The following is an 18,574-nucleotide window of genomic DNA, read 5'->3' as shown; positions in this document are numbered from 1 at the left end:
CGATGTTTAAGTGAATAGCCTTGACAGCCTTACTTTCTGGAGTTCCTTACCTATTTTTTTTTTTTTTTTTAACTTTATTTAGTTGAAAGGGACATTGTACATTAACAAAACATTCCTGTAAATGTACCAGAATTAGCCAAAGGGTATTTTACATCCATAGTCCCTGGACAAGATGTTAGAAGTCACCCTGCTCTACCTGACGCCATCTTTCCTGACGTTTCAGTCTGATATTGACTTTGTTTTCTCTCATCTGAAGTGTGTGTGTGTAGGTGATGTGACCAAATGAGAGAAAATGACTGAAAAATCATTAGAATTCACTGGGAATAAACCCTAAAAGTGTAAACCCTAAAAAAACAAAAACATTCAGTTACTGAAACTTTTGGAACTATAGAATTTAAATATGTATATTGTTTATTGTTTAATTTGTTGTCATTCATAGTTTCTGCAAATAAAACAGTTTTAAAGGGACAGTTCACCCAAAAATGAAAATCTGATGTTTATCTGTTTACCCCCAGGGCGTCCAAGATGTAGGTGACTTTGTTTCTTCAGTAGAACACACAGAGATTTTAACTCAAACCGTTGCAGTCTGTCAGTCATATAATGTGTAAGTCGACATGTCAAACAACCAATCACAGTTCGTTTCATTCATCATCATGTTTCGGGGTTTGGAAATGTCACCACAATAACAGACCGGTGTGTAAAACTCTCGGACGTATTTTAAAGATTCTATGCTGTAAACTTTAAATATTTCACATACTTTTGAAATTCCAGCGTTTAGTTGATCCTGATAAGTGCTTGTCGTCACAGTTGTAAACACAACGGCTTTCTTCTGGGGAAGTCATGGCCTAGTGGTTGGAGAGTTTGACTCCTAACCCAAAGGTTGTGGTTTCGAGTCTCGGGCCGGCAATACCACGGCTGAGGTGCCCTTGAGGAAGGCACCAAACCCCCAACTGCTCCCCGGGTGCCGCAGCATAAATGATACCCACTGCTCCGGGTGTGTGTTCACGGTGTGTGTTCACTGTGTGTGTGTGTGCACTTTGGATGGGTTAAATGCAGAGCATGAATTCTGAGTATGGTTCACCATACTTGGCTGTATGTCACATCACTTTCATCACTTCTGTCGTGAGGGGGTTTGGCGACACAGCATCTTTGTTTCCAGGTGGAACATTAAAGAACATGACACACACATCTCCCAGAAATCCTGTAGAATTCAACCAATCCGATGATGATTTCGACACTTCTGAAGTGTTCCACTTTTGTGTCCCATATGGATCAGATGTTTAGCCAACGGTCCGTGGGTGTGATGTCTAAGGGTTAGACTAGGCACCGGGTGCTCAGGACAGTTCAGACATTGTGGTGAAAATCAGAGGTAAAAAACTATAATACTGTTCAGTTTCTTGCACAGACAGATCGTTTTGTGTCTTTACACATCAGTGTACCATCACGAGCCGCAGGGTTTAATTCGGTTTTGTTTGTGAATGTTTTTTTACTCTCAAAGCCGTGATCCCCATCCACTTAAACATTATAGGACTGACAGACTGCAACGGTTTGAGTTCAGAATCTGTTTGTGTTTTACTGAAGAAACGTGAGAGCGTGTGTGTGAGACTGTGAGAGTGTGCGCGTGAGACCGTGCATGCAAGACGTGTGTGTGTGAGACCGTGTGTGTGAGAGTGTGCACGTGAAAGTGTGTGTGACACCGTGTGTGAGACCGTGAGGGTGTGCATGTGAGAGTGTGCGAGACCGTGTGTGTGAGACCGTGAGGGTGTGCATGTGAGAGTGTGTGAGAGTGTGTGTGTGAGACCGCCATGATTTTCATATAATATTTGTGTGTGTGTGAGTATGTGTGAGACCGTGAGTGTGCGAGACTGTGTGTGTGTGTGTGTGTGTGTGAGAGTGTGCGTGTGTGTGAGACCGTGTGTGTGAGACCGTGAGGGTGTGCATGTGAGAGTGTGCGAGACCGTGAGAGTGTGTGTGTGAGCGTGTGTGTGTGTGTGTGTGTTTTTGTGTGTGTTTTCTCACGCCTCAGTCTGTATTCCAGTTCTCGTGCAAATGTGAATCTCTGCGAACACCTACATGATTGTGTGTGAGTGTGAGTGAGTTTTTGGTGGCTCAGGCTGGAGTCCAGTTCTCGTGGGATTGTGTATCTCTGGCACGATCTCTCTGCGTCTCTCACTGCCAACTAAAGCAGAGCCGAACACTTACAGGATGGTTTCAGCTCAGCGGAGGGATGAAAGAGGAACGGCTTCAGTGAGAAAACAAACAGCTGCCCTGATGTTCGCATGTACGGTGCGTTGCGTGTCAAGACTTTGTTTAAATCTAATCTAATCCTGGAGCCAGATCTGCGTCGTCAGTCTAATCATGCGAGCCGTGCTGATCAGCAGCATTCAGTCCACCGCAATATTTTTTGTCATCAAAAAACGTAAATAAAGAAATTAAAAGTCAGCAGTATAAATGTCATGCCAGGGCAGGCAGCAGATCAGGGCACTCGCAATGCCATGGTCATGGGTTCCATTCCTAGTGAAAGCAAGATCTGATAAAATATATAACTTGAATGCAATGCAAGTCGCTTTAAATTTAAAAAGTCTGTCAAATGCATTAATGTAGAGGATATTTTCATGGCATGAGATTTTGTACATTTTCTATCAGTTACACAGGAGCTGTATAAATGCAATAAAATAAAACCAAACTAAATAAGATGTTTAAATTATAAAAATGATTTACATTTGCATATGACAAAAATTCTAAAATGTTTTCTGCAAAAATCCTATTAAGCAAGCCCTTAAGAGATGTTACTAAATTAAGTCATCATCTAACTGCATTAAAAGCAGCACAGCCAATAAGATGTTTAAAAAAATAAAAGGGTCTTCAGCAGCAGGGAATGCTGGGATTACAGACGGCCGTCTCATTCGTCTGCTCATAAATGGACATGCAGTGTGTCTGCAGGCACAAACATAAAACCATGTTCCAGGTGCACGAGCCGCAGCTCGGGGTCACGTGGGGTCAGAGGTCAGATGATCTCAGGTCATTCAGTGTATCTCCAGTTACACATGCAGGAATAATGTTATGCACAGTTATGACGTCGTTTAAGTCATCGAGCGCACACTGAACAAAGCACCGGTGTTTCAGAGAGGACTCATTTGAACTCCTCTGATTGGTCAGTGCATTCATAAGCTCAAGTAAAAACACTTCTGTCTCTGCGCAAGCCAGCGAACACAGATTTGAATTTAACAGCTGTTGATGTTTAACTTTATTGCATTATTACAGGACAAACTGCACATTGCACCCAAAATTGTTTGGCGTGAAACGATTCCAAATGTAGGGGATCCAAGCTTGATGACACCAGCCCCCCAGAACCGCCCCTGATTACTATTTGGTTCTGAAGTGTTTGATTGGCTCAGCTGGGACTCTGACAGGGTTACAGCACAGTGTTTGTCTGCGCCGCTCATGTACGCCATCAAACATTCCTGCCGCCCCCCGCTGGCCTGAGATCAGTGCTAATGAGCACACAATGGAATGCTAATTGCGAGTATTGTCTCGCAGCGCTGCTGTTGTTTTAACCCTGATCAACATGCTCTCTTTATCTTATCAGCTCCAGTCAGACAAACAAACCCTCCGAGCCCGCAGACTGAACCAGCTGCTGCACCAAACGTGACTCTGGGCTGTGCTCAGACTGATTACCGCAGAACAGTTCAACCCCGCAAACTCCGGATCCTCATTCATGTGCGGCCGCTAGGATGTTTGCTTACTGTCTCAAGAACATGCTGAAGTCTGATAGTTTGCTCACATCACTAACAAACATACAACACACTCACAGAAAACAATATATATATAGCAAATCTCAACTGCTCAAATGTTTATATCATTGCAAAATGTAACTATATTATCGCCCAGCTCTTTATAGAAACTTGGATATAGAAGTATATCTTATTTTATCTGTGTACATACAGTACAACTGAGCAGCAGATCAGTATATTAGAATGATTTCTGAAGATCATGTGACACTGAAGACTGGAGTAATGATGCCGATTTAACACTTTCCCGTTTCCCATCTCAACAGCAGCAGCAGTGTTTTGCAATACAATATGAACACAATAAGTGCATTGTACTTATTTTTTTTTTATGTAAGTACATAGTAGTTAAGGCCACTTAATATAAAGTGGGACCAAAAATATTATTAAAAATAGTAACACAATTTGTTTCCACAGCAAACAGTACTAATAATAATGTGTTTAGCGCTACGTCCAGCATGATTAACCACTGGAGAGATGCAGCAGCACCTCAGGAAGCTTAAGATGTGCAGATGAGAGCCGTTCACAGAAAAAGCGTTTTACACACTCTATAACACACACACACACACACACACACACACACACAGACACACACTCACACACACTGAGTGTTGACAGTAAGACAGCCGGAGACGGGCTCAAATATCAAAATGGCAGAGGTACACCACACACACACACACACACACACACACACAAACACACACACACTCTCATACAGACACACTCTCACACACACACACACACACACACAAGAGAGAGAGAGTTTGAGGGGTCAATCAGAACCAAGTTTCTTTGTGTTTGTAATCTCCCTGTTTTCAATCTGGAGTTAAATGAAGCAGAATATGTGGCGGTAAGAAGATTGCGTGTGTTTTTCGGACATTAGTCCAGTTTCTCTAAATGTGCAAAACTGCAATTACTGCATGAGCGCTGCGGCCGCTACCAAAATAACTCGAATCATTTGTTCTAAGCAGCTTTAATCAGATTTCCACATCCTTTCATTTACCGCTGATCTACACATGACCTCACGGTGAACCGCCAGACAGCAGACAGCACAGGAAAGCTTCATCGTGACGGACTCTTCATCAAAGGCAGAATAACGGCTTCAAACTTTCTTCTGAGAAAAAAAGGCCATTTCTCAGGGGTTTAAAGTCAAGATTTGTTCCTAGAAAGAGTATAATCTCAAAACTTAATCTCTGTGAAATGAGCCCTCCATTATTTTTAGCAGCAGTGTTTGCATTGGAGCTACGAGTCAAAACCCGGGGTGTATTTGACACTGAGGTCAGAAACTGTTTGATTACATGACCCGCCTCTGGCCGCTCACACTCAGCTAACCCAGCAGGAAACAGAAGCCGAAGAGACTTCAGAGGCGCAGGGTCCGGGAGCGTCCGAAGAGACTGACCTGCTCCGAAGGCGAAGAAGAAGCTCTTGTCGGGCTGCTCCTCCAGCAGCGCTCGGACGCGCCGGCCCATGCGCTCGTTACGCTTGTAGATCAGCTCCTGTCTGAAGTAGTGCTCGATCTCCTGCGCCGTCACCTGCTCGCTCGCCGGCAGCGTCGCGTTCTTGAAGTTCGGCACCTGGACGCAAAACAGACCGATATCGTTCCAGTTTAGGATCGAAAAACAGCCGCATTGATTTCTATAGCGCTGCACACAATACAGTCTTCCAGAGCAGCTACGATAACAGTGCTAGTGATGCAAAAATGATCAAATATCATACAGATTCTGCTGTACATCAGTCGTTATTCAGACCGATTCAGTGCAGTTTATTTAATAATATTACTGAATATTAAAAACAGAGAACGCACTATTTCTTACACTGCGTTTTTGTCCTGTTTTCCAGTAAAATATCTGGTAGCACTTTACAATAAGGTTCATTAGTTAACTCCTTTAGTTAACATGAAGTAAGCATGAACAATACTTCAACAGCATTTATTAATCTTAGTTCAAGTTCATTTCAACATTTACTAATGCATTACTGAAATCAAAAGTTGTGCTTGTTAACACTAGTTAATGCACTGGGAATTAACGTGAACTAACATTTTCATTAACTAACATTAACAAAGATAAATGCTGTAATAAATGTATTGTTCATTGTTTTTTCATGTTAATTAATGCATTAACTAATGGAACCTTATTGTAAAGTGTTGGCAAATATTTAAACATTCTTACAGCAAAGACAAGTACAGTGAGAGAAAACTAAATGCCAGATGACATTTGAAACTTTTATTTTTATTTTTTTGCGTGAGTAATACGTTTAGGTTTAAGTAAGTTTTTTTTAGTTTTCATGAGCACTGTTGATGATAAAAGTCATGATTTTGGTATTCAGCATGTCAAACTTCATAAAGAAACATTAAAAATAAAAGCAGAACAAAACTTTTGTATTTTGTGTAGATTTCTCTGAAAACAAGACGACTCGTGCTTTGAGGATGTTTAGATATTTATACTGGAACTGTTTTTCAGCAGATTTGATTGATAGTTTATAAATCAGTGCCACTGTGGCTGTATTCGTGGCGAGAAACCAGTGAAAAATGGAAAAATTTAAATAAATATAAAACTGAAATGTCAAAAATAAAGCCTTTATGTAAAGTGTTTTTGATTTTAAAAGAATCTTAATCTGTTCATAAGAATCAGAAGTGAAAAATCTTTTCATTGGAAGAGTTCAGCACATCACAGCTGTGCTTCAGAGAGACAGGACCTCGTCGGCCCTCCGGCTGTGATGGTCTCTCTGGTACCTGCGAGGTGTCGTGGTTGAAGATGATGGAGTTGAGGTCTCCACAGTTGTAGTGCTTGATCAGGTGCTCTGTGGTGTAGGGCACCTGCAGGCCCCCGGCGCGGAGACTCTCCTGCTGCAGCAGCGTCTGATTCAGAGCGAAGATCACCTGAAACACAGCGCAGAAGTGCTCCTCATTCCTCATGCACAGGCTCTTAAAGGGACAGTTAAAAAAGTACTTGTGAGTTGTTTTTAATGTAAAGCCACGTTATGAGTTTTCCAACAAAATTCATCTTTGCAATGCAGAGGAAACACAGAAGCTGTGTCTGAAGTGGCATTTATTGCAGCTCAGATTTTTGGGTGAACTATCCCTTTAAGAACTAGCCTGACCAAACAGCTTACTGTTCGGATTCAGATTAAAACAGTCCCATAAAGTTATGGCCAGTTCTTAAGAAAAAATGAGATGACTAACTTTAGTTTATCTCACCGGCCCCTGCAAGCCCATCTAACAAATCATTAAATTATCCTACACACAAGCAAACTGATAACATAATCATCAAATAACTCATCCAGAGAATCAACAAATAAAAAAAACTCATGCAAAATTTACACACAAAAGAATAAAGACAAAAAAGGATTTACTCAGAAACGACTTTAGCTCAGAAACTGCTTGTATATTTCACTAATAATGACAAAGAAACAGCAAGTAACACTGAATTAAGTGTAAGATTTTAAAGTAGAAAGACTGAAACATTCTTTTTTTTTTTTTTTGTAAAACGTGCTGTACACTAGTTAATCTTTATTTAAATTTAAAGTAATTTATTGGCATCATTGCGTTCAGTGTACATTCAGTATTGCCAAAGTGTTAAAAACAAAACATAAAAAAAAAAAAAAATAAATACTAAAAATAATACATATATAGAATTTTTTTATTAATTTCATATTTTTATAAAGATAAAGAAGAGTGACTTGGTAAACAGCAGTAAGCAGAAGTGCTGTGTTTCATTTTAAGAAATTATAAAGAAAAAATACTTATTATTTAACACTTATAAGCATTTTTTAGTGGAGTGCAGCGGATCAATGAGAGAGTTTGTGAGTCTGATCACTTGGTAAAGCAGCAGCACAACAACATACAGTACATGTAACATGCAACACGCGTGATCTGAGGAATCGCTCACGTCTGGATCACAGACAGAACTTCACAGAAAACTTTCTGCATTTTTACAAAAAAACAAAAAACAAACTTTGTTTACTTTATTTTTATACCAGTTTTACAAATGAAGACGTCCCCAAAGGGAGGTTTCTGGAGATTTTGTCTGGTTTAGCTCACTTTTGGGTACAAATTTGTCCCCAAAATATGGTTAAGTAGGTACACTCACACACACACACTCTCTCTCTCTCTCTCTCTCACTCACACACACACACACACACACACACACACACACACACACACACACACACACACACACACTCACACTCTCACACACACACACACACACTCTCTCTCTCTCTCTCTCACTCACACATACACACACACACACACACACACACACTCTCTCTCTCTCACACACACACACACACAGACACACGCACACAGACACACACTCACGCTCTCTCACACAAGCTCTCTCTCTCTCTCTCTCTCTCTCTCACACACAAAACACACACTCTCTCTCTCTCTCTCTCTCACACACGCTCTCTCTCTCTCTCTCTCTCTCACAACACACACACACTCTCTCTCTCTCTCACTCTCTCTCTCATATACTCACGGTTTAGACTGATCACTCACAGTACCTCCTCTTTCAAACAAACAAGTGTATTTGCTCCCAACAGGAGACTCTATCAAGTTTCCTCCACCTGTGAGCTCACAGCCAAACGCTGCAGATGAGTTTAAGAGTTTTCACACACACACACACACACACACACACACACTCGAGTTCTTTTCATCAGCGTCGGTGACACTCTCTGGCCCCGTCCGTCATTGTTGGAGGGGCTCGTCCGAGAGAGGAGGGCAAAGCCCAGCAGATGCCTTCTTGTCTGGGACAAAGGGCCCCCGTCGGCCGCTGGGCTCCCTGCGCTTTCATCCCGCGCTCATCAAAGCCTCCTGCTCTGCATTTGAAAGCGCGCCGGCTTTATGCTGCTCAAATTAGCCTATCGCCACCCCGCTAGCCTCCCAAACTCCCTCCATCTGCTGCGGCCAAAGCATCTTCAGCGGCGCAGCTCCCCCTCGACAGCAGCAAAAGAGCCTTTCAGCCCCTTAAATTACAACGTGGAGGAGGAGGAGGCGCTGAATGAAAGAGACCGGGCTGAACGAATGCTATTTCTTCCTCCGTTGTGTCCATTCTGTGGGTCACTGGCCACATTCACACACGGGAACCAGAGTGAGCTCCTATCAAAGCACTGCGGCCCTATCAAAGTCAATAATTCAGCTTTGTGATGGAAATCGCCCCGTTACGTTAAGTGTGTGATTTCTGCACCAAACAGAATCGCAGAAATAATAATGATGATTGAGTCCAAACAGGTTTCCCAAACACCGTGTTTTAGACAAACGTCCTTATTCTCGTCACAAGGAAATCAGCTGAAGCGCATCATCATAGCTGTGTCAGGGCTGAAACAATATTAGTCTGAAGGCCCATTTACACCAAAAACAATAACGATAACTATATTAGCGTCCAGTGCAAGATAGTGTTCTTTTTTTCATTACGAGCAAATCTGCCGCTTTAAATGCTTGAGCTCTTTAAAGTCTGTAGTGTGCTTATAATGAACAAAACGTCACCGTGTGTTGAGGTGGAAGGGGCTTTTCGAGAGACTCTGAACATCTGAAGTCTGTCTGTAGATATCTGTGTGCTCAGCTCAGTCAGCCGCTGTAGCTGTTACTGTGAGCGTCTGTCTGTGAGTGATGGACGTCCTCTGAATCTCGTGCTAATGGACGCGCCGGCATTAGCACGGCACCAACCTCTTTCTCATGACATCATCCACACTCTGCTTTCCCAGCAGTTAAGAACACAAACAAAGCCAAAGCTCGCGGCGCACCGCCGGAGACAGCGCTGCTGTGCGGCCGCAGTATTTGTGAATGGACTCTGATGAGCTGGGAAACTTTCCCACGATGCCCTGCATGCGTTTAGGAGTAACCTGATGCGTAACACTGAGCTCAAGCGCACGCTGATTCAGAACAGAGCAGCCGTATGTGTGTTTGTTCACTGCATTCATTCTGTGAGTCCAGTTTGGCTTTGATTAGTCTCAGTGTAGCTTACTCTTAACACACACAGAAGCACTCTCTCAAACATCACCGTCAGAGTTTTACCCAAACTTCAGTCTTGTTTACAAGCCATCATGTTGATAGACTTCTGAGGAAGAACTAGTCACTGGATTAAACCAAGTAAACTAGTTTAGTGAGTTACCATTTTATAGTTCAGTCAGTAAAATTCAACAGAATTGTTTGTTTTGGTGCATAAACCCATTTAACACTCTTTTCAGTCAGTAAAATTCAACAGAATTGTTTGTTTTGGTGCATAAATCCTTTTAACACTCTTCATAAGCTACGTGACAATTCAAGTCTAACTCTGAGGAGTTACTCACTGCTTCTAGAGAATCATAACGTGATCAAATAAATAATACATTCACTTAAAGCAGCTCGTAGAGCTGTAAACACTCCCACACCGCAGCGTCTCTGTGTTAAACATCGACATGTTAAAGGTCCTCCTGACAGCTGGACGAGACGCATCGACACACACCGAGATGTTTTTATCATTCCTCCTTCTGAAAACGTCAAAGGAGAATCACACACAGAGAGAGAGATGAGCGAGATTCAATATGTATGTATAGGTAAACACTATTTAATTAAATTAATGATTCAAACACTCATTAACAGTGAATCACTGAATCAGCTGAATGATTCAAGTGACTCAGTAATTTAATTTCTGAATTAATCAACTGAATAAATAATATATTTAATATATTTAAAATATGATTTAAGCATGAGGCACAGTGAATCACTGAATCATTTGAGTGCTGAATGATTCAAGTGACTCACTCAAAGAGTTGCTTATTTCTGAATAAATCAACTGAATGAATGATTCAGTGACTCATTCTTAAAAACAGAGTCACTAATACACAGATAGTATATGTATTCATGGAAATGTCTGTGTCTATGGAAATGCACAAGCTGTAGGCCATCAATCTTGAGCTGTAATGTGATTTTAAGTCTAATGTTATTCTAAGTAGGCGGTTCTTGTCTGGAACTAATTGTGGTGCGATTATGTGATGAACAGACAAATGCAGGTCGGCGTAGCTGTGATGCATGAGGGCTTTGATCAGTCATTTAATTTGCGTTCTGCATTTGCCCCCCAGGCCCTGTGTTTACCTTACTGCTCAATCACAGCCAAATATTTACACTGTCTGACAGAATCAGTGTCACACGCTAAAGTGAGTGCGCTTTGATTGACAGCTTCATCCGGCCCACACACGCAGCCTCAGCCAATCAGCTCGCAAGAACCGCTGAGCTGAAACAGGGACTGAAAAGCACCTCATGCTCCAGACGTCTTGATGACAGATTCTAAACATAAATGTGTCCAAAATCTCTCAGTGAATCCAAACACAATAACAATTCATGTGACAACTGTACAAGAGTTAATAATTAAAATGTTTATCATGTCATACACTCTAAAAAATGCTGGGTTGTTTCAACCCAAAACATGGACTAACCCAAATTTGGGTTAAAAATTTAATGTAAAAATTTAACCCAACGGTTGGGTTAGTCCATATTTGACCCAAAGTTGGGTTAAAACAACTCAGCATTTTTTAGAGTGTAACATTATCAAGAAGAAAAAAAAATGCAAAAATTTTACCTTTAGTGGTGCAACATCTTGTCACTGGTGCAAAACCCTTAAATATGCCCCTAAAAGGTTCACAGAAGTACCCTGATGGCACATACCACTACTCTGAGGTACTAATGTGCACCTTTAGAGATAAATAAGGTAGAAACTTGTCTTTTCTGAGACTGAACTCACATGCACAATGTGAAGATGCACGCGTCTGCTTGGCTTCAGCTCAAGCCCCATCATGAAAACTCATCTCTGTAGTGGAAAATATGTGCGGATAACCTCTCAACCCCAAAGAAATGGATCCGCATGTGGCTGCGAGCCAAGGCCCGTTTGTGGCTTTTCAACCAACTTTCAAATTGATGTAGACACTGAAACAGAGTCCATCCGTCAGACCGCAAACACACACACACACACACACACACACACACACGTGAGAGCGGCCGCAGATTCATAACATATTTCAAATGGAGTTGTTTCTGAGTGCATCTTTGTCCGTGTGATTATGAGGGAGGGAAACCATCCTGTGCAAGAGGAATTTCACAGAGGAATTCTGACAAACGTGTGGGAAAGAGAAGAGCAAGAAGAGTATGAGAACATGCACAACGCTGGAGAGCCGGTCGGTTGGTGTTTTAACACCGCAGCAGCTTCATTGCCTTTTTTCATGGTGAGTAACAAGATAAAAGTGCTATAAAGTGCCATTTTAAAACCTTATATTTGTTTTAGATGAGAACTCTAAAAGGTTCAGCTCTGCTAAAAATGTCTTCAGAAGTGTTTACAAAAGTGAAGAGAAAGAAACAAAAGACAAATGTTGCATGAGCGAAATCAAGAGTTTGTTTCAGGAGTTCGAAAGGTTTGCCAAAGTGACTTTCCTGCAAAGTTCTCTACAGCTGGGAAACGCCTTCAAGCTACCATTGGTTAATGGTGATTGTGTAACAGGTGGGTGTGGCTCTGAGGCTCCGCCTTCTTCTGTTCAGTCGCTGAGGGCAGACGCCAGTAAAAACACGAACCCACCGGAGAGCTCTGTATAGTAGAAACTGAAGTCTAATGTGACACTGACACGATTTATTTCATGTTCAGTACTGTAAAGATGCTTGTATTAAAGGAATAGTTCACCCAGAATGAAAAATGTGCCCCCCACTCCATGAGTTGGTTTCTTCATCTGATTTGGAGAAGTGTGTCATTCCATCACAATTGAACAAAGCATTATTATGAATCGTTATTATGAATTATGGATTTGAATGTTATTTGGAAGCAACGGTTTCAAGTTAAAAATGTCTTGATGATAGACAGTGATGGGGAAGTCACTTTTAATGCGTCACATTGCGTTATTCCCTAAAAAGTAACTAATTGTGCTTCTTTGTTACTTTTTATGGAAAGCAATGCATTACATAACTTTTGTGATTTTTGTCAACTTGTCTTCTCCAAATTATATTTTTTGATGGATGGATGTGTTTCATCTTTTGTCTTCTCCAGATGTTCACTGATGGACTGGAGCGCTGTGGATTACTTGTGGATTATTGTGATGTTTTTATCAGCTGTTTGGTCTCTCATTCTGACGGCACCCATTCACTGCAGAGCATCCATTGCTGAGACACTGATGCAGTGCTACATTTCTACAAACCTGATGAAGAAACAAACTCATCCTGATCTCAGACTGTGAGCATATCTATGCTTTGAACAACAGACAGACCGACAGCATGTTCACTGTGAGAGAGTGTGTGTGTGTGTGTGTGTAGTTTTTATGAGGTCAGTGAGCACACACACACACTCTCATACACACAAAGAGCTCCATCCCCAAAGACAAACACTCTTTGGGTGTAAGTGACCCTGAAAACGCAGGCGTTTCATGCGAGTGAGTGGAATTCTCTCTCAGCCGGGACAAAAAGTAAACAATACAGGGGCACCGGCCGCGGGAGAGTGAGCGAACGAACGAACGCTTTGACCCACGAGACCCTCAGGAGCCGCTAGCCAAGAGCAACAGCTCCACAATACGATCCGCTCCGGAGATCGTCAGAGGAGCAGAGAGACTTCAAAGAGCGAGTGACCGACGGCGTGAAAGAGAGTTTGACAGCAGCGTCTTTCATCTGCTGCAGGAGGGGATTGTGGGAGTGCGATTACATCACCGTCCAGAACTGGGTCATAATGTTGACCACTTTAAATACAGTCACGTATCCTCTTAGATCAAATTTAAAGCGCCTCAATCAGCAGTCAGAAGTGTGAATCCACCAGCATCTGCTTTCATTAGCCGTGAGACTCGATCCCTGCTGCTCCGCATCACATCCATCACGTCTGCTCTGAGATTAAACCACTCGCTACAGCAGACGATACCCACAATCCCTCAGCGCCGAGAAACCACACAAAACACTGAGACGTGCAGTGGGAAGAAATCTGAAAAATTAATAAACACAGCATTGCATTTGTACGGAAGCATGTTTCTGACGAGGAATAAAAATAGCACTTTTTATCTCTCAATTCTGACTTTTTTGTTGCAATTCTGAGTTTATATCTCACAATTCAGATGACACTTTTGTCTTCTATGGAGCTGCTTTACAGCCAGAACTGAGTTTGTTACATAATTGATGAATTTTACAACACTAATGGAATAGTTCACCCAGTTTGCTGAAAAAGATTTGTAGAAATGTAGCACTGCATCAGTGTCTCAGCAATGGATGCTCTGCAGTGAATGGGTGCCGTCAGAATGAGAGTCCAAACAGCTGATAAAAACATCACAATAATCCACAAGTAATCCACAGCACTCCAGTCCATCAGTGAACATCTGGAGAAGACAAAAGATGTGTGTTCTCCTCACAGATAGCACAGTTTCTCCTGGTTTGAGAGAGTTTTAACTGTCTGATGGATCTGCTGTATTTGATCTCAGAACACTGTCCGTGTGTCCGTGTGTTTGGAGCATTCTGTGAGGAAGTGCAGTTCTGTTTCCATCTGATTCAGATCACAGTGTGAACACAACCTCCCTCCTCCACCATCATCATCTTTCCTCCGATTATTCTTCATCTCATCATGCTTCTCAGTTTCTTATCTGACACTGTGTACAGATACTCTGCCATACTCTACTCTCTCTCTAGAGCCAGTTACTCACACACACATGCTAATGGAGGCGACACACAAACAAACCCCTGAGTGCCTGTCAAAGACCGGGACAGAACAACAGCAGGGAATGATGGCCATTAAAGAGCTTCAACTGGAGATGTGCTTCAACACACACACAACATCCATCCAGCATGAAGAAACCTTACATTCAATCCTGACCAAACACAACCGGCCAAGCTCAAACACTGAAGCATTTAAGTTAAAGGTCAAATATGTGTATGAAAATAATCTGCACTTGGTATCTGGATCATTTATTAAATGACTGAGAGCAACACTTATATTGTGCAGTATGAAGAGCTGATGGGCTTAACTGACAGCCATTCAAAACAATAAATAAATATGTACAAATAATTAATAAAAAATAGTTAAAATATGAAAAAAATAAAATTAATACAAATTTAAAATTCTTAAAATAAAAAACTAAAAGACAAAAAAAATATATATATAGACAAGGAACGAGATACATTTGAAATCTGCTCTTTTGTAGTAATAATACACAAGCCTGTATTTTTATCTTTAAGATTCTCAACAGACAGACAGATAATTCTAAATAAAGGACTAACTTTTAAAATAGCACTGAAGTGCATGTTGTGTTTACCGTGGGTAATAATTCGAGTAACTAGTAAAGTAGGACAGGAGCGTCGCTCTTCTCTCGTCTCTCTGAGGCTGATCAAGGATTTCGCCCGAGGGTCGGATCTGTGAAGTCTGTCCCGCGTGAGCCGGGTTAAAACCAGGAGCAGGTTTCTGAGTCGAGAGACGCCTCGGGCAGATAGACAACATGAGATGTACTCTAATCTGACACAGACAGACAGCTCCTGTCACACCTCTCACGAGAAGATCAGCACAACGAGTTCGTTTCGAGGGGGTTGTTGTTGATCCGGATACAGACACCAGCGGAGGGATGAGCTGCATCTGATACCCGTGTGTTTGGTCAACAGCGGCGAGGAAACACAGCACTCCAGGACGGATCTCTAGAGAATGAATCTCAGTGGTGCAGGTGTGTGTGTGTCACTATCACAGCTGAGAGAGAGACTGATGGTGTTCAGTCTGACCCTCCTACACCCTAATATCACACAACCCAGTAACATCCCGCTGGCGTCGAGACCATAAATCTGAGCAGCTTGAGTTTCCCAGTCGGCCGTGCGTCAGACTCCCAATAAACTCTCAATCATGAGCGTGTGTGTGTTTGCTAAGTGGAAACGAATGAGAAACACCTGCTGCTGAAGAACGAGCAAGAGACTCGTGTAATGACTCGTATTACAACCGTAGAAACACCTTAAAATCCTGCTACCTCACGCTGGAGTAAACCAGAGAGACTCGTGTAATGACTCGTATTACAACCGTAGAAACACCTTCGTCTGAAAAGAAACGTGGCACACCAATGAGAAACACAGAGAGGTTGTGACCACAGGACTAAAACACACTGAGCCAGACAAATACATCAGTGTGAACGTGTTTCTGAAACATATAGAAACAGAGACAGAAAGTACATGGACAGTTTAAATACATACCTTTCACACAGCACTGTTTACTGTACTTAAACCACGTCTGACATACATCTGAGCTCCAGCAGCATGCAAATCAACCTCGATCACAGTAACCAACAAATCTATATGAACGTGATAGTGTTGAGCGTTCAGCTGAAGGCTTTCTGAAGAAAGCAGACTGGAACCGTGTGTCACACTGAATCTGATTTGAAAGTGTACATGAGCAGCAGAAACACTCAGCTCTTTGATTTCGTCTTCTCTGTATAATGTGAGCTGAAGCGGTTTCCAGCACTGTCTGAGATCCACGATCACGTCTCCTATCATCCTCGGAGAGCTCCAGAGAGCAGCGCTGGTTCTGCGTGAGACTCTGCTGGTGACGGGGTTGTGTTTGAGAGCTGATGACCGCACGATCGCTCCGAGACTCATCTGTGATCGCAGCGCTGCGAGGCCGAAGATTTAAATGTGCCATTTAAGGGTCCCCATCTGTACAAACAATATTTATCATTACTGGCCGTGTTTCTGAAATCCAGTGTGATTTGGCAGCGAGATTATTTTCTCAAAGCTTTAAAGTTATGTTTTACGCCACAAAGTGGTAAGCATTAAAAACACCAGTGGAATTCGCGGCAGAGGCGCGTTAAAGGCGCCAGAAGCTATGAAAGGATTTGGCCGGTTCTTACAGTTCCTGATTTGGTCCTGAGATCCAGCGAGGATCTGAAAGTTCAATCATCTGTGAGAATCTGAATCGAGACTGAACCGAATACTGGACACTGTCTTTTGAATCCATCACTGATTTAGCTTAGAGCTGGGCGACAAACATTATCCTATCCAGTCAAGTCAGCGCTTTATACCATCAATACAGATTGTTTGAAAGCAGCTTCACAGTTATGGACAAAAAACAGTGCTTCAATGATGCACACAAAATTCAATTCTGCTATAAAGCAGCTCTAAAAAATACAATAGTAAACTCTCATTATTCTGTTTACGTATCATAATATTATCTTGTTTTTCTCCATCGTGCATATCAATATTTATCACATTATTAATTTACCATCAGTGGGGAAGGAAATGCTTTCCACATGTCTGTTAGACCTTCATAATGAGTGTAAACACAACTTGTTTGTTTAACAATTAAACTCCACAGAGTAGCTGTTTTTTCTTCTTCTTTCTTTTAGGGCTACATGAAGTCCATTTGATTTTTCCTTAAATACTCTGTTTTCCATTTTATTTTTTCTGGATTCTGTGTTTTATGATTTAACACAAACTCGTCATCCAAAAATTTGTCTAATGAAATTAATTTATAAAACTTTACAAATCTAATTGATATTTTATTATGTAATCCAATGAAAATGTAACAAATAATTTTTAGAAAAGCATTGCACTTTTTCCGTCAAATAAAATACTTGTATTATTTTTTGAAGTACATATATGATAGTAATATATTTCTGTCATAAATTCTTCAAGTTAAGTGAAGTTGTGTGTTTGTGGTGAAGATCTGTGAGTCTCGGTGTGTGTCTGACGGTGGTTTTTCTCAAAGGAAACGCTCTCCACACGTCATCATACGGCCGTTACTCGGACCGACGCAAACATTCACCACACGCTGAGCGCTGAGTCGCTGTCAGAGCCGTATCTCACCGTGAGGTCTGCTGGTGAAGCCCAGCCTCGTCTCAGCGCTGAAGACGCTTCGAGTTCCTTCAGGGATTGAAGAGCTTAAGGACAGAGAAACAGGATGATCTACGAGCTCCATTCATCTGGATTCTCCTGTTATTCAGATCTGAAGTGTGATTTGTTTGCTAGACACTTCATATGGATGACATCGTGGCATACAGTAGTGGCCAAAACTGATGCAGTTCTAGCAAACTGGACGTCTTGATGCAAACGTTTTAATGTAAGCATATTGCGTGCTTGAAGTGTGATACTAATGTATGCACTCAGCTGTTTCATGTAATCAAAAACAAGGGAGAACCAACCATATCTTATAAAACAGATACTTCTGTCCTTGATTCTGATTGGTTGAGCCGCGTTCAAAGCTGTTGTAAATTGCTCTACAAACCGATAAATGCAGCTTACGTTTGAGTGTTGCTCAGCAACCACTTTGTTGCAACCACAACTGTTTCTGAGGAACTACATTGTTTGGTGGAAGAATACTGTTTTTATTAAAGGGGGTCATATGATGCGATTTCAATTTTTTCTTTCTCTTTGGAGTGTTACAAGCTCTTGGTGAATGAAGAAGATCCCTGAAGTTACAAAGACTTAAAGTCTCAAATCCAAAGAGATATTCTTTATCAAAGTTAGGATTCTACCACACCACCTAAAACGGCTCGTTCTAACACGCCCCACATCTCTACATCAGTGTGTGGGAAGATTTGCGTAATGTTGCCCAAATGTTCACACAAAGAAAGAAGGCGTGGTTTCAGTAAACGCAATAAGAGTTGAAGCAGTCATGTCAGGGAGGTGTGCGTGTGTCTAGGAGAAAGCAAAAGCACTTTATTTGGTCTTCCAAGAGTAGATGCGTTTAGGAATCTTTAAGATTACTTACAACAGAACAGCAACACATCTTATGGACGACCGTTTCGTGAACCTAGGAGAGGAGGTCATTCTGAATTTGCTACGACAATCTGACGCTCCTGAATCAGCCACTGGAAGTATGGTTTGTTATTAA

The 18,574-nt window shown here is 41.7% G+C and overlaps 1 protein-coding gene across 1 annotated transcript in view; it reads right to left on the bottom strand.

Annotated features, from left to right (window-relative positions):
• LOC109097598 (metalloprotease TIKI1-like) overlaps nt 1-18,574 on the bottom strand; it is a 39,571-nt gene that overhangs the window by 18,006 nt on the left and 2,991 nt on the right. The window contains exons 3-4 of the mRNA XM_042751254.1: nt 6,520-6,666; nt 5,188-5,362 (exon numbers count right to left, since the gene is read on the bottom strand). Of these exons, the coding sequence (XP_042607188.1) occupies nt 5,188-5,362; nt 6,520-6,666 (322 nt within the window). The remainder of the gene's footprint in view (nt 1-5,187; nt 5,363-6,519; nt 6,667-18,574) is intronic.

The sequence above is a fragment of the Cyprinus carpio genome, chromosome A5, assembly GCF_018340385.1.
Source record: "Cyprinus carpio isolate SPL01 chromosome A5, ASM1834038v1, whole genome shotgun sequence".
Taxonomy (NCBI): domain Eukaryota; kingdom Metazoa; phylum Chordata; class Actinopteri; order Cypriniformes; family Cyprinidae; genus Cyprinus; species Cyprinus carpio.
Note: the sequence above shows the minus strand (reverse complement) of the source record. Positions and strands in the feature narration are given on the sequence as shown.